This window comes from Blennius ocellaris (genome assembly GCF_963422515.1).
Source record: "Blennius ocellaris genome assembly, chromosome: 7".
Lineage (NCBI taxonomy): Eukaryota > Metazoa > Chordata > Actinopteri > Blenniiformes > Blenniidae > Blennius > Blennius ocellaris.
Genome location: NC_137656.1, coordinates 27,765,796 through 27,782,198, shown reverse-complemented (window position 1 = coordinate 27,782,198; position 16,403 = coordinate 27,765,796). Strand labels below are relative to the sequence as shown.

Sequence of the window (16,403 nt, the reverse complement as noted above, 5' to 3'; positions counted from 1 at the left end):
ACATCTGGTTTAGGTGAACCAGGCTCCTGGTGTGGACGACAGGCCAGAAACACCTGGTTTAGGTGAACCAGGTTCCTGGTGTGAATGACAGCCCAGAAACATCTGGTTTAGGTGAACCAGGTTCCTGGTGTGGATGACAGGTCAGAAACATCTGGTTTAGGTGAACCAGGTTCCTGGTGTGGATGACAGCCCAGAAACATCTGGTTTAGGTGAACCAGGTTCCTGGTGTGGATGACAGCCCAGAAACATCTGGTTTAGGTGAACCAGGTTCCTGGTGTGGATGACAGGTCAGAAACATCTGGTTTAGGTGAACCAGGTTCCTGGTGTGAATGACAGCCCAGAAACATCTGGTTTAGGTGAACCAGGTTCCTGGTGTGAATGACAGCCCAGAAACATCTGGTTTAGGTGAACCAGGTTCCTGTTGTGGATGACAGCCCAGAAACATCTGGTTTAGGTGAACCAGGTTCCTGGTGTGGATGACAGCCCAGAAACATCTGGTTTAGGTGAACCAGGTTCCTGGTGTGGATGACAGGTCAGAAACATCTGGTTTAGGTGAACCAGGTTCCTGGTGTGGATGACAGCCCAGAAACATCTGGTTTAGGTGAACCAGGTTCCTGTTGTGGATGACAGCCCAGAAACATCTGGTTTAGGTGAACCAGGTTCCTGGTGTGGATGACAGCCCAGAAACATCTGGTTTAGGTGAACCAGGTTCCTGGTGTGGATGACAGGTCAGAAACATCTGGTTTAGGTGAACCAGGTTCCTGGTGTGAATGACAGGTCAGAAACATCTGGTTTAGGTGAACCAGGTTCCTGTTGTGGATGACAGCCCAGAAACATCTGGTTTAGGTGAACCAGGTTCCTGGTGTGAATGACAGGTCAGAAACATCTGGTTTAGGTGAACCAGGCTCCTGGTGTGGACGACAGGCCAGAAACACCTGGTTTAGGTGAACCAGGTTCCTGGTGTGAATGACAGCCCAGAAACATCTGGTTTAGGTGAACCAGGTTCCTGGTGTGAATGACAGCCCAGAAACATCTGGTTTAGGTGAACCAGGTTCCTGGTGTGGATGACAGCCCAGAAACATCTGGTTTAGGTGAACCAGGTTCCTGGTGTGAATGACAGCCCAGAAACATCTGGTTTAGGTGAACCAGGTTCCTGGTGTGAATGACAGGTCAGAAACATCTGGTTTAGGTGAACCAGGTTCCTGTTGTGGATGACAGCCCAGAAACATCTGGTTTAGGTGAACCAGGTTCCTGGTGTGAATGACAGGTCAGAAACATCTGGTTTAGGTGAACCAGGCTCCTGGTGTGGACGACAGGCCAGAAACACCTGGTTTAGGTGAACCAGGTTCCTGGTGTGAATGACAGCCCAGAAACATCTGGTTTAGGTGAACCAGGTTCCTGGTGTGGATGACAGGTCAGAAACATCTGGTTTAGGTGAACCAGGTTCCTGGTGTGGATGACAGCCCAGAAACATCTGGTTTAGGTGAACCAGGTTCCTGGTGTGGATGACAGCCCAGAAACATCTGGTTTAGGTGAACCAGGTTCCTGGTGTGGATGACAGCCCAGAAACATCTGGTTTAGGTGAACCAGGTTCCTGGTGTGGACGACAGGTCAGAAACATCTGGTTTAGGTGAACCAGGTTCCTGGTGTGAATGACAGCCCAGAAACATCTGGTTTAGGTGAACCAGGTTCCTGGTGTGAATGACAGCCCAGAAACATCTGGTTTAGGTGAACCAGGTTCCTGTTGTGGATGACAGCCCAGAAACATCTGGTTTAGGTGAACCAGGTTCCTGGTGTGGATGACAGCCCAGAAACATCTGGTTTAGGTGAACCAGGTTCCTGGTGTGGATGACAGGTCAGAAACATCTGGTTTAGGTGAACCAGGTTCCTGGTGTGGATGACAGCCCAGAAACATCTGGTTTAGGTGAACCAGGTTCCTGGTGTGGATGACAGCCCAGAAACATCTGGTTTAGGTGAACCAGGTTCCTGGTGTGAATGACAGCCCAGAAACATCTGGTTTAGGTGAACCAGGTTCCTGTTCTGGATGACAGCCCAAAAACATCTGGTTTAGGTGAACCAGGTTCCTGGTGTGAATGACAGCCCAGAAACATCTGGTTTAGGTGAACCAGGTTCCTGTTCTGGATGACAGCCCAAAAACATCTGGATTAGGTGAACCAGGTTCCTGGTGTGGATGACAGCCCAGAAACATCTGGTTTAGGTGAACCCGGTTCCTGGTGTGAATGACAGCCCAGAAACATCTGGTTTAGGTGAACCAGGTTCCTGTTGTGGATGACAGCCCAGAAACATCTGGTTTAGGTGAACCTGGTTCCTGGTGTGGATGACAGCCCAGAAACATCTGGTTTAGGTGAACCTGGTTCCTGTTGTGGATGACAGCCCAGAAACATCTGGTTTAGGTGAACCTGGTTCCTGGTGTGGATGACAGCCCAGAAACATCTGGTTTAGGTGAACCAGGTTCCTGGTGTGAATGACAGCCCAGAAACATCTGGTTTAGGTGAACCAGGTTCCTGGTGTGAATGACAGCCCAGAAACATCTGGTTTAGGTGAACCTGGTTCCTGGTGTGAATGACAGGCCAGAAACATTGCGCTACTTTGTTTTGAGCTGCTTGTAACTTATTAAGTAAATTATATAATTATATTATTATTGTAAATTATTTTCACTTGTATTTGACTAAACAACTGAAGCATAATGGAAGTAAGAGAGTTTGAGTAATTGGGCTCATAGTTTGTTCAACCACTGAGGAATGTACCTTCTACATGTTTAATAGTACCATACTCCTCCCCATGTTCTGCAGTAAATCATTAATCTGACTGCTCCATGATCATTGAGAATCTATTATTACTCCTGACAGTTTCTTCTTCAATCATGGTATTTAGTGAAATCAGATGTAACATGGGTGCAGTTTTTGATCGGTGTTTTGAACCAACTAACATGCACTTAGTTTTTTCAACCTCAGCAACTAATTAGTTTGCTTTAATCCAGTGCGCTACCGCGGCCGATTCTTCATTTAGAATATTATGAAGTTGGCATTGTGTTTGTGCAAATGTAAATAATGTGTTGTCATCAGCACATATCGCCATGGTCACATGTTTTAACACAGATCATTTGTAAAAATAGAAAACAAAAGGGGTCCCAAACAACTTCCCTGGGGAACTCCACAATCCATCTGTCCAACATCAGTATAATTTCCATTAAAATGAACTTTATAATCCCAATTACTAAGATAACTTTCTATCCAAGGCAGTTGATTGAAATCCATAACATTTTAACTTAAGTAACTTACTTAAAAAGATATCCTCTAACCAATGATCAGTAATCTGTGTAAGTACAGAAGTTGTGGTGACCCATTTTATATGCATGCTGATAGATTGTATTTAATCCATGAGCAGTAAAATAATCCAGTATCCAGTGTTTTTCCCAAGGACACTTCGGTATGGAAGCAGGCAGAGATGGGAATTGAGCCTGCAATTTTCTGATTGGGAGACGACCGCTCTTTGCTTATTGGTCTCCTGTATTGACCAGACAGTGGTTCTTTGTTATTTTTAATTAAAGGGATAATCCCACTTGAACTGCTACCTTACCGTGGTGGGGGAGTTTGAGCACCCAAATGATCCTAGGAGCTATGTTATCGGGGGGCTTTATGCCCCCCAGTAGGGTCTCCCAAGGCAAACAGGTCCTAGGTGACGGGTCAGACCAAAAGCAGTTCAACACACCCCTATGAACACGCATCAGAGGAGAGCAGTGACGTCGCCCGTTTTGGCGCAGCCGGGGCCTCACCCCGGAGCCCCACCCTGGAGCCAGGCCCGGGGTGGAGGCTCGCATGCGAGCGCCTGGTGGAGGGTTCTTGCCCGCGGGACTCGGCCGGGCTCAGCCCGAAGGGACGATGCGGGCCCCTCCTCCTCATCCTCCTGTGGACCCACCACCTACAGAGGCTGCCGTAGGGGTCGGGTGCAGTGTGGATTGGGGGCAGTCGACGGCAGGGACCTCGACGACCCGATCCCCGGACACGGAATCTGGCTTTTGGGACATGGAATGTGACCTCGCTGGGGGGGAAGGAGCCCGAGCTTGTGAGGGAGGCTGAGAGATACCGTCTAGATATAGTCGGGCTCACCTCCACTCACAGCTTGGACTCTGGAACCCAGCTCCTCCACAGGGGCTGGATACTCCACTTCTCTGGAGTTGCCCGCGGTGTAAGGCGGCGGGCTGGCGTGGGCTTGCTTATTGCCCCACAGATCAGCCGCCATGTGTTGGAGTTCACCCCGGTGAACGAGAGGGTTGCGTCCCTACGTCTTCGCGTAGGGGACAGGTCTCTGACTGTTGTCTCGGCCTATGCACCGAACAGCAGCTCAGAGTACCCAACCTCCTTGGAGTCCCTGGGAGGGGTGCTAGATAGTGCTCCAACTGGGGACTCCATTGTTCTCCTGGGGGACTTCAACGCCCATGTGGGCAATGACAGCGCGACTTGGAAGGGGGTGATTGGGAGGAACGGCCTCCCCGATCTGAACCCGAGCGGTGTTCTGTTATTGGACTTCTGTGCCAGTCACAGTTTGTCCATAACGAACACCATGTTGGAGCACGGGGGTGTCCATAAGTGCACGTGGCACCAGGACACCCTAGGCCGGAGGTCAATGATAGACTTTGTGGTCGTGTCATCTGATCTATGGTCATGTGTCCTTGGACACTCGGGTAAAGAGAGGGGCAGAGCTGTCAACTGATCACCACCTGGTGGTGAGTTGATGCGCTGGACCGGGAGGAGGCCGGATAGACTCGGCAGGCCCAAACGTGTTATGAGGGTCTGCTGGGAACATCTGGCCGAGCCCTCCGTCCGCGCAGTTTTCAACTCCCACCTCCGGGAGAGCTTCGCACAGATCCCGAGGGAGGCTGGAGACATTGAGTCTGAGTGGACCATGTTCTCCACTTCCATTGTCGAAGCCGCTGCTCGGAGCTGTGGCCCGCAGGGTCTCTGGTACCTGTCGTGGTGGCAACCCCCGAACCCGGTGGTGGCAACCGGAAGTAAGGGATGCCGTCAAGCTGAAGAAGGAGTCCTATCGGGCACTGTTAGCTCATAGGTCTCCCGAGGCAGTCGACAGGTACCGGCAGACCAAGCGAGCCGCAGCCCAAGCTGTGATGGAGGCAAAAACTCGGGTCTGGCAGGAGTTCGGAGAGGCCATGGAGGAGGACCATCGGTCGGCCCCGAGGAAATTCTGGCAAACCGTCCGGCGCCTCAGGCGGGGGAAGCAGTTCTCCACCAACACTGTTTACAGTGGAAGTGGGGAGCTGTTGACCTCAACTGGGGATGTCGTCGGGCGGTGGAAGGAATACTTCGAGGACCTCCTCAATTCCACCACCACGTCTTCCATTGAGGAAACAGAGGCTGGGTTCTCAGAGGTGGACTCGTCCATTACCCAAGCTGAAGTCACGAGGTTGTTGTGAAGCTCCTCGGTGGCAAGGCACCGGGAGTGGATGAGATTCGCCCAGAGTTCCTTAAGTCTCTGGATGTGCAGGGACTGTCGTGGCTGACTCGTCTCTGCAACATCGCGTGGCGGGTGGGGACAGTACCTCTGGACTGGCAGACTGGGGTGGTGGTCCCTCTCTTCAAGAAGGGGGATCGGAGGGTGTGTTCCAACTACAGAGGGATCACACTCCTCAGCCTCCCCGGGAAAGTCTATTCCAGGGTACTGGAGAGGAGGGTCCGGCCGTTAGTCGAACCTCGGATCCAAGAGGAACAATGCGGTTTTCGTCCTGGTCGTGGAACACTGGACCAGCTCTATACCCTCCACCAGGTGCTTGAGGGTTCATGGGAGTTCACCCAACCAGTCCACATGTGTTTTGTGGATCTGGAGAAGGCGTTCGACCGCGTCCCTCGAGACGTCCTGTGGGGGGTGCTCCGGGAGTATGGAGTCCAGGGGCCCTTTGTTAAGGGCTATTCGGTCCTTGTATTCCCGGAGCAGGAGTTTGGTTCGCATTGCCGGCAGTAAGTCAGACCTGTTCCCAGTGCACGTTGGCCTCCGGCAGGGGTGTCCTTTATCACCGGTTCTGTTCCTTATAATTATGGACAGAATTTCTAGGCACAGCCGGTGGCCAGAGGGGGTCCAGTTTGGGGACCACAGGATCTCATCTCTGCTATTTGCAGATGATGTGGTTCTGTTGGCCCCATCAAGCCTGGACCTTCAGCGTGCACTGACGTGGTTCACAGCCGAGTGTGAAGCAGCTGGGATGAAGATCAGCACCTCTAAATCCGAGGCCATGGTTCTCGACCGGAAAGGTGGCTTGCCCCCTCCAGGTCGGTGGAGGGCCCTTGTCACAGGTGGAGGAGTTCAAGTATCTTGGGGTCTTGTTCACGAGTGGGGGAAAGATGGAGCGTGAGATCGACAGGCGGATCGGTGCAGCGTCTGCAGTTATGCGGACATTGTATCGGTCCGTCGTGGTGAAGGAGGAACTGAGCCAAAAAGCGAAGCTCTCGATTTACCGGTCGATCTTCATTGCTACCCTCACCTATGGTCATGAACTATGGGTCATGACCGAAAGAACCAGATCCCGGATACAAGCGGCTGAAATGAGCTTCCTCTGTAGGGTGGCTGGGCGTCACCCTTAGAGATAGGGTGAGGAGCTCAGTCACTCTTAGAGACAGGGTGAGGAGCTCAGTCACCAGGGAGGAGCTCGGAGTAGAGCCACTGCTCCTCCACATCGAGAGGAGCCAGCTGAGGTGGCTCGGGCACCTGTTTCGGATGCCCCCCGGACGCCTCCCTAGTCCGGGCATATCCCTCCGGTAGGAGGCCTCGGGGCAGACCCAGGACACACTGGAGGGACTATGTCTCTCGGCTGGCCTGGGAACGCCTTGGGGTGCCACCGGAGGAGCTGGAGGAAGAGTCTGGGGCGAGGGAAGTCTGGGCAGCTCTGCTCAGACTGCTGCCTCTGTGACCCGGCCCCGGATAAGCGGCAGAAAATGGATGGATGGATGGATGGATGGATGGATGGATGGATGGATGGATGGATGGGATAATGTTAGATATCTTCCATTGTGATGGAAATAAGCTTTTCCTTAAACTTCTATTGATTATATAAGAAACAGGAAATGAAAAGTACAATTTTTGTTCCGCATCATATAATTTCTTCTTAATTCATATGAAATATTTTCTTCTTGTCTTAACTCCATGGCATTTTCAATGTCTGATTTTTTCTTAGAGGCCATTTAGTATGTTAATGTTATTTGCAAATGTGCTCTAATTGACACAAATTATGTTATTTAAGATATGTTCATAAAGGTTCTTTGGTTCTACATTGTCTCTTCTTTTTTCAGTTGGGGCAGTTTTAAATAGGGAAATGGTTCGGTTGCCCTGTTCAGAAAGTTATAAATTAATCTAAAAATTAATGTAAAATAGAACCGTGATAAAATCATGATCATGATTTTATTACAAAACATTTGTGATAGGATATCTTTGCCATATCTCCCACCCCATGGTGAATGTATTATGGAGATTACTGGAACATTAATAATAAGCAAATATTACTAGTTGACATGACTGTGAAATTTTGCCTTTCACTCGTTTGATTCTCATCATTCATTCAATACAATGCACAATTTAAAAGTTTAAATTGCATCTGAATGTATTGTGTTGTGTCTCTATGACTTGCTTTCCCTGTGCCAATATGGTAGCTAAAGGCTGTGATATAAGGTTAAATGACAATGTCTTTCAGGAACAGTGTTTAAAACATGGATCTATGGACTGTGATAAAGTATTATTAACATTTGCCCGATTTTAGACTGATCGACTCAAAACTTTCATTGATGATGAATTACTTGCCAGAAAACTCCTGAATCAGAATATTTATGGTGCTGTGTGTTCGTCTGTGGTTTGGAGTTGAAAGACTTGATGACAGCTGTTGCAGGTTGATTTGATCCTGGAGATTTTGGCTTGTTCAATTTTGTTCTCAGCAAACTCAGACAGACAGATGGACAGAGGGAGGGAGACAGACAGACAGACAGACAGATAGACAGACAGACAGACAGACAGACAGACAGGCAGATAGAGGGAGGGGGAGGGAGACAGACAGAGAGAGGGAGAGAGACAAGGACTTGGAGCAAGACATTTGGATTCCTGTGTTTATGAGTGAGAGACATGGCAGCAGAGAGTGAGGCACAGGGATTGAGAGAGGGAGAGGTGGAGGGAATGAGAGAGGGAGAGGCGATGGGATTGAAAGAAGGAGAGGTGGAGGGATTGAGAGAGGGAGAGGTGGAGGGATTGAGAGAGGGAGCGAGGCGGAGGGAATGAGAGAGGGAGAGGCGGAGGGAATGAGAGAGGGAGCGAAGTGGAGGGAATGAGAGCAGGAGCAAGGTGAGGGAACGAGAGAGAGCAGTGGAGGGAATGAGAGAGGGAGCGAGGTGGAGGGAACGAGAGAGAGCGGTGGAGGGATTGAGAGAGGGAGCCAGGTGGAGGGAATGAGAGAGGGAGTGAGGTGGAGTGGACGAGAGAGGGGGAGGCGGAGGGAATGAGAGAGGGAGCGAGGTGGAGGGAACGAGAGAGGGAGAGGTGGAGGGAGTGAGAGAGGGAGCCAGGCGGAGGGAATGAGAGAGGGAGCGAGGTGGAGTGGACGAGAGAGGGGGAGGCGGAGGGAATGAGAGAGGGAGAGGTGGAGGGATTGCGAGAAGGAGCCAGGCGGAGGGAATGAGAGAGGGAGAGGCAGAGGGAATGAGAGAGGGAGAGGCAGAGGGAATGAGAGAGGGAGAGGCAGAGGGAATGAGAGAGGGAGAGGCAGAGGGAATGAGAGAGGGAGAGGCAGAGGGAATGAGAGAGGGAGAGGCAGAGGGAATGAGAGAGGGAGAGGTGGAGGGAATGAGAGAGGGAGAGGCAGAGGGAATGAGAGAGGGAGAGGCAGAGGGAATGAGAGAGGGAGCGAGGTCTGGGTTGCGTTGAATGTTTGGAATGTTGAGGTTTTTGGCTTCAGTTTGTTCTGATTGAGGAAGGAGGAGAGGAGAAGAAGGGGGAGGGGGAGGGGAGAGGAAGGAGAAGGGAAGGGGAGGGAGGAGAGAGGAGGGACAGAGTGAGAAGAAAGGAAAACAGAGGGAGGAGGAGGGCCTGAGAAGGACAAAGTAACAGCATGACGGCTTGTTCTAACTTCAATAGCTGCACTTTAGTATCTCAGGAATATGAGCTGTGACTTGTGTTTCCAAACCGAGGACCTTCTCTGGCCTCCTCTGACTGAAGCCACACCACAACAACTTAGTTTGACTTTTCTTTAATGAGGATTTATTTTGGTTCAAACCCTTTTTCAGCTTGAACATTCCACAACTCATAATTCCCATTATCTTCTGTCAATCTCTCCAGAGCACAAACACACACATATATATATATATGCTCAAAAAAATAAAGGGAAGACTAAAATAACACATCCTCGATCTGAATGAATGAAATATTCCTATTAAATACTTTGTTCTTTACATAGTTGATTGTACTGACAACGAAATCACAAAAAAATTATCAACGGAAATCCAATGTATTAACCCATGGAGGTTTGGATTTGGAGTCACACTCAAAATTAAAGTGGAAAAAAACACTCCAGGCTGATCCAACTTTGATGTAATGTCCTTAAAACAAGTCAAAATGAGGCTCAGTAGTGGGCGTGGCCTCCACGTGCCTGTAGGACCTCCCTACAACGCCTGGGTATGCTCCTGATGAGGTGGACCATGGTCTCCTGAGGGATCTCCTCCCAGACCTGGACTAAAGCATCTGCCAACTCCTGGACAGTCTGTGGTGCAACGTGGCGTTGGTGGATGGAGCGAGTCATGATGGCCCAGATGTGCTCAGTTGGATTCAGGTCTGGGGACCGGGGGGGGCCGGTCCAGAGCATCAATGCCTTCATCTTGCAGGAACTGCTGACACTCCAGCCTCATGAGGTCTAGCATTGTCTTGCATTAGGAGGAACCCAGGGCCTCTCAATGCCCTGGGTTCCCCAGAGATTGGGGCTCGGCGGCTGGGGCCTTCTCTGTCCCGCCGGTGTTGGGGTGTGGGGGGGGGGGGGGGGGTGGCTCCGCTGCCGGGATCGGGGGGGCTCCCTGCCCACGTGGCCTGGGGGCCCTGCGCCGGCCGGTCCAGGCTTGGCGGCTCGGGTCGGGGCCTGGGGCTTTGTGCCCTTTATCCTTCTCTTGTGGGCTCCTCTGGCCTGGGGGGGGAGGGGGGGGGGTCCTCTCTTCCCTCTCCGTCTGGTGCCTTCCGGGTTGGGACGTGGCTCTCCGGGTGATCTGTTGGGGCCTCCCCGGGACCGGGGGGCTGCCGAGTCCTGCCCTGGTGGCCCCGGGGTGGTACTGTGGGCCCCCCCACAACAGTTCCACTCACATCCAGTGGACAAACCACACACACACACACACACACACACACACACACACACACACACACACACACACACACACACACACACACACACACACACACACACACACTTCCACTCCTCATTGATGAGATTTGCTGCTGATTTTTCTAGTTTTCTGCTATTGTTCTTTCAATTATCAAAATCATGGGGGTTTTTTTTGTTCTTTGTTTTGTGTGATTTTATTTTTGCTTTTGTTATCATTGTTCTTGTTGTTTTGGACATTTGGAACAGTGTGATTATTGTATAAAAAAAGAAATATGTAGCACTAACAACGGTATTGTATGTATCTCCCCACCAAGTCTTTCTCTGTCTCTCCTCTCCTCTCCTCTCCTCTCCTCTCCTCTCCTCTCCTCTCCTCTCCTCTCCTCTCCTCTCCTCTCCTCTCCTCTCCTCTCCTCTCCTCTCCTCTCCTCTCCTCTCCTCTCCTCTCCTCTATCCTTTCACCCCAACCAGTCAGCAGAATTCCTCCACCTCTGAGTCTGGTTTCTACAAAGTTTCTCCTTGTTAGAGGGAGTTTTTCCTTTCCAGTCGCAAACACACCGGCTGCTCATGTGGATATGTTGGGCTTTTCTATTCTCTCTGCAAAAGCACATAGGAATGACTGTACTGTATTTAAAAATGTTTTTTAATAAAAAAATGAAAAAAGATGGAGCAACCCAGGGCCAACCGCACCAGCATCTGGTCTCACAAGGGGTCTGAAGATCTCATCTCGGTACCTAATGGTAGTCAGGCTACCTCTGGCGAGCACATGGAGTGCTGTGCGGCCCCCCCCAGAGACATGCCACCCCACGCTATTACTGACCCACTGCCAAACGGGTCATGCTGGAAGATGTTGCAGGCAGCAGAGCGTTCTCCACGTTCTCCAGACTCTGTCACGTCTGTCACATGGTCTCAGTGTGAACCTGCTTTTATCTGTGAACATCACAGGGCGCCAGTGGCGAGTTTGCCAATCTTGGTATTCTCTGGCAAATGCCAAACGTCCTGCACGGTGTTGGCCTGTAAGCACAACCCCCACCTGTGGACGTGGGACCCTCACACCACCCTCATGGAGTCTGTTTCTGACCGTTTGAGCAGACACATGCACATTAGTGGCCTGCTGGAGGTCATTTTGCAGCTCTGGCAGTGCTCCTCCTGTTCCTCCTTGCACAAAGGTGGAGGTAGCGGTCCTGCTGCAGGGTTGTTGCCCTCCTGAGGCCTCCTCCACGTCTCCTGATGTACTGGTAGCGCCTCCATGTTCTGGACACTACGCTGACAGACACAGCAAACCTTCTTGCCACAGCTCGCATTGATGTGCCATCCTTGATGAGCTGCACCACCTGAGCCACTTGTGTGGGGTGTAGACTCCGTCTCATGCTGCCACTAGAGTGAAGCACCGCCAGCATCCACAAGTGACCAAAACATCATCCAGAGAGCAGAGGAACTGAGAAGTGGTCTGTGGAACCACCTGCAGAACCACTCCTTTATTGGGGGTGTTTTGCTAATTGCCTATAATTTCCACCTGTTGTCTATTCTATTTGTTTCCCTTTATTTTTTTTGAGCAGTGTATATATATATATATATATATATATATTTATTTATTTATTTATTTATTTATGTTAATTAGAGAGCAAAGAAGAGAAGCTTCTTCACCTTGACATCAAGTCTGTGCTACAGTGGGAATATAAAACAAAATCATTTCCCGATGATTTCCTTTCAGGCCTAAAGAATTGTCAAAATATCCCTGTTTAGAATTCCTTTATTTATAAATCAATCCTTGGTCACTAGTCTGTCTTAAAATGTACTTCAGAATTTTAGTATTTATTACATTTCATGTGATAAAATTGTGTTTTCTGTATCTCTTCTAACATGAAAAGATAAAACAAAACCAAAAACTCTGCTTTTTCTAGCTCTGTGAGGAGCTTTGGTATAGTTTCACTCTTTGCTTTGCTGGTCATTAAATAGTGAACCTCGCTCACTGTACAAGAGCTGCGTCATACGTTCCTTCACGTCTTTGGCCACAAGGCTACATTTCTGCATCTATCTGAAAAGGAATGAAAGAGAAGCGTTAAAGTGGAGAGAACAGGCCAGTCTAAGAAAACTGTGGAACTTTTTGTTATTGTTTTTCAGAGATGTAGCGTGTGTGTTGCTGTGACTGGTGGGACATCATGCACCTCTTCCTGCTGCTGGTCCTTCAAGCTGCTGTAGCTTCCGGACAGATTGACCCTGGTACACACACACACACACACACACACACACACACACACACACACACACACACACACTGACCACTGATTATACTCTTCAGCACACTGCCGTTATTCCCTGGGCATGGAGGATGGACGAATCAAAGATGATGACATCACAGCCTCCAGCCATTGGTATGAGACCACAGGTCCGCAGTACGCCAGGTGAGTCTAACTCCATCAGTGATCTGATTGATATGATCAATATGTTCCATGATATTTGGTCTGTGTGGAAACATTTCTGACTCCTCACATCAGCAATATGCTCAATTTGTCACTTTCATTTAGTTTTGTTTGTGAAATGGAGGCTATAAAAAGGCACTTTAATAACCAATGAAAAACTTTACTAAACTTTACTTGCTAAATTCTTGACATTTTTTGGGACATTTCTAGATTAAATGGTCCTTTTAAGAACCAGAATCACTTGCCCACTGTTGATTTTTGACAAGTTATGGCAAGTCTTATGTAGACCTGCTGGGTAAACATGAGATATGCAGTGATGTTGAATATGAAGCGTTCAAGTATGATGATGTTGATATACTGTGTTTGTGCTTTGGATTTTGCATCCCAAAATAAATGTTTCTCTTTTTGAATGGAATATTAACCAGACCAGATTGCTTGAGATTCATGACCTATTGCAGTAAAATACAATCAGTATCACTTTTCAAAACTATCTAGTGCAGAAGGGCTTAATCTGGTTTTCCAAACATGCTGACTTACATGAATACACAGTTCAAGTAAATCTACCAGTGGCAGGTCGTGCTTCTCAGACCCAGGTCTTCATGACTGCTCTGTCTGAACCAATTCACCCCTCAATTACTTTATACTGCATTTCTGCATAATGACATGTTTATTTTAGCAATACAAAGAGCAGATGGTGTTTGTGTTGCCATAATAAATACCTTTACTGAAAAAAAACCCCAGAATGCACAGCTCTCCTTCAACTGCAGCTCAGCTGCATAACAACACTATTAATAGTGACATAACCGCTATTAATTGACACTTTTTTTATGGTGCAGTTTTAACAGTTTGTGAAGGCTTCAGATTTCTTTGACCCTGGCAAAAGGTGGTGGCTGAAATGTGATTGGTTAAAAGCTTTAACTTGACATTACCAGGAAGCAACGCCACCAGGGCATAAGCTATGAGAGGAACCGTTTGGAATTATTGCATATGTTTTCATGGACAAAATGTAATTAACATCAGTCTGTAATTCAGATATCTTTCTTCGGCCTTGCAGGATCCGACACTGAAACCTAAAATAGCGCCGTTCACTCAGCAAGTTCAGTTGAGGCTGAGCTAAACAGAGGTAAACTACCTGCTGCAGAAAGCTGTCCGTGATGGAAGCTAATGTTTATTTAGACTCCTCATGCATGGCAACTACAGTGAAGGTAGGGTAATGCTGCATCGCCTCCAGGTGGATTAATTCATTAGACATTCCTCTTTCAATAATCAACAGTTTTATGAAATAGTAACAAAGCTGCTTCTTATCAGAAACAATGGCTTTTCATTATGTTAATGCTAAAGCTGACAATAGGCAGGCTAGGCTGGACTCAATGTGTTAAATAATGGGCCCAGTGGGAACGTCCGTTTCAGATTATATGATAGCGATTCATTTCTCGCGCCGAGAGTTTCTTAGTGTGAGAATAAACGGCCGTGTTCACTGCAAAAGTTCAACGTTTTGTGAAAGATTTGAGATTTTCTGACTAGTTGGATGAATTGTTGAAAGGAAACTTGCAAAAAACAAAATCACTGAAACTGAAGCTGCAAAATAATGTATAATTATTATGATATCAACATGCGTGATAAACGGATTATGTGTCTGTGCATTCTTGCTCTACAAAATAAAACTTGAGATTTGAACATTTCAACACAGAAAATTACAATTAGTCACGATCAGTTCATAAACATGTAGCATTTTACAAAAAAAATCATCAACTGATTGGCCGGGATTTGTCCATTATATAATCCTTGGTTGCAAAAATCAAATGAAACATTGCCTAAAACAACTTGAAGAACTGCAGAGAAATGCGACGCATATAAAGAAAAGAAATGCCAATAAAAAAAATACATGAGCCAGTTACAAATGGTGCAATTTAGTAGGAAAAGATGAATAAATAAATATTAAAATTCCATCAGAAAGGGAAGGGTTTGGATTAATTTTAAATCATACTGTATATTGCAACATTCAACATGTTTACCTGATTGATACCAGCCTGACAGAAAACCTTTGATCCTTCAGGTAAAAGCTTCATATTCGAGCATTTCACTATCAATACAAGCATTTTTTATATTTATCTTGGCATTTTCATTGTTGACCATTCCATTATAATCTGAAAGATTTAGTGTTTGTCATTAGTCAATTAGATACCAAGTTTAAATAACTGAAACAACTGTTTAGAGCCTCCGCCTTGGTTTCAGATCGTGTGTGTGTGTGCGTGCGTGTGTGTGTGTGTGTGTGTGCGCAGGTTGAACCGTGAGGAAGGAGACGGAGCCTGGTGTCCTAAAGGTCAGCTGGAGCCTTCAGACACTCAGTACCTCCAGGTTTGTGTCTCCATCTGCACTCATATCTGTTTGATGTTTACAAAGTTGCTTGCTTTGCTTGAGACCTCGAGCAGACAACCACGTCCAATAAACATTCTCAAGATCTACAGCCAGTTCCAGCTGGCTGACGAAGGGCCTAAATTAGGACATGTGAGTAGACGTGTCTCATCTGCAGGTGGAAGATGATGCTGCTTAGTCAGTGTAACAGGAGAAAGTGTGGGGAGTTGACGGTGCGCTGCTCAAAGGTCAGAGACTCGAGTTCCAAGACAAATCCAAGTACTTTGTCTCTGCTAAGCAGTGTATGACATATGAGTTCTTGTTCTATCAGGAACACACAAGAGTACCACATTTATTTTCATTGTTTTTGTAACAATAAAAACCTTTCTACTCATACTTTATTAATCCCCTTGTCAACATCCCTTGTCCCCCACATTGAGCCATCGGTGGGCAGCCACTGTTTGGGTGTTTGGGCCAAGGGACCCACAGTGGTGTCCTGTGCACTGTGAGGATTGAACCTGCAACCTCCTCATCCCAAGCTGGCCTCATGTCAGCTTCCACACCTCTCCATGCTGCATTTCTGAAGTGGAAGATCACCGCTTCATGCTCCTCCTAATTGTTCTGAATACAGTTGGAGCTGAAGAGGAGGAGGACTGAGGACTTGGTTTTGAAGACACTAGAAAGCATAGAGCAAGAGGAAGCTGTCCACATTGACGCTGAAAACTCAAGATTTGATTCATAGGGGCTGATTTGCTTCGATTTCAAAGTTTCATGTAGAAGATTAAACAGTGATTGGATGTCAAAGATCTCGTATCACTACTGGTACTTCATCCAGGGGCCGTGGTCTAGTGGTTGAGCTGGTATGTGAGGAGATCCTGGTTTGACTCCGGATGCAGGACATTGTTCTTTCAAGAATTAATTCAAATATGTTTTTTTTATTTGATGGGCTCCTTTCCAGTGGATGATCACCCTTTTCAGCACCACGGGATCGGCTCCAGTCATTTTGCTGACATGCTGGAAAACATCCAGAGCCAGAAGTGCTGGAGCTGATGTCTCATTTCTGATGGAAAATGCAGATACAGGGCATTTTTACTTTCTTCCCTTCATAGTTGATTTTCTTTGTCACCGTTTTTGACAAACTGAAACATGTCACTTGTTCAGGTCACTTCCAGTTGAAAATGCAGACCTGGTGTCCTGGAGATTGGTGTGTCCTGTTCCCCTCTGCTCTACACTTGCAGGATCACCTGCTAGTGTCA

At 47.9% G+C, this 16,403-nt stretch overlaps 1 protein-coding gene across 4 annotated transcripts in view; it reads left to right on the top strand.

The window, feature by feature from the left end:
- Nucleotides 1-16,403, top strand: part of ddr2l (discoidin domain receptor family, member 2, like) — a 104,871-nt gene that overhangs the window by 43,183 nt on the left and 45,285 nt on the right. For all 4 annotated transcript variants that reach the window (XM_080499062.1, XM_080499061.1, XM_080499063.1 and 1 more), the window contains exons 2-4: nt 12,494-12,592; nt 12,672-12,774; nt 15,075-15,150. In XM_080499062.1, the coding sequence (XP_080355188.1) occupies nt 12,532-12,592; nt 12,672-12,774; nt 15,075-15,150 (240 nt within the window). In that variant the 5' untranslated portion in view covers nt 12,494-12,531. The remainder of the gene's footprint in view (nt 1-12,493; nt 12,593-12,671; nt 12,775-15,074; nt 15,151-16,403) is intronic.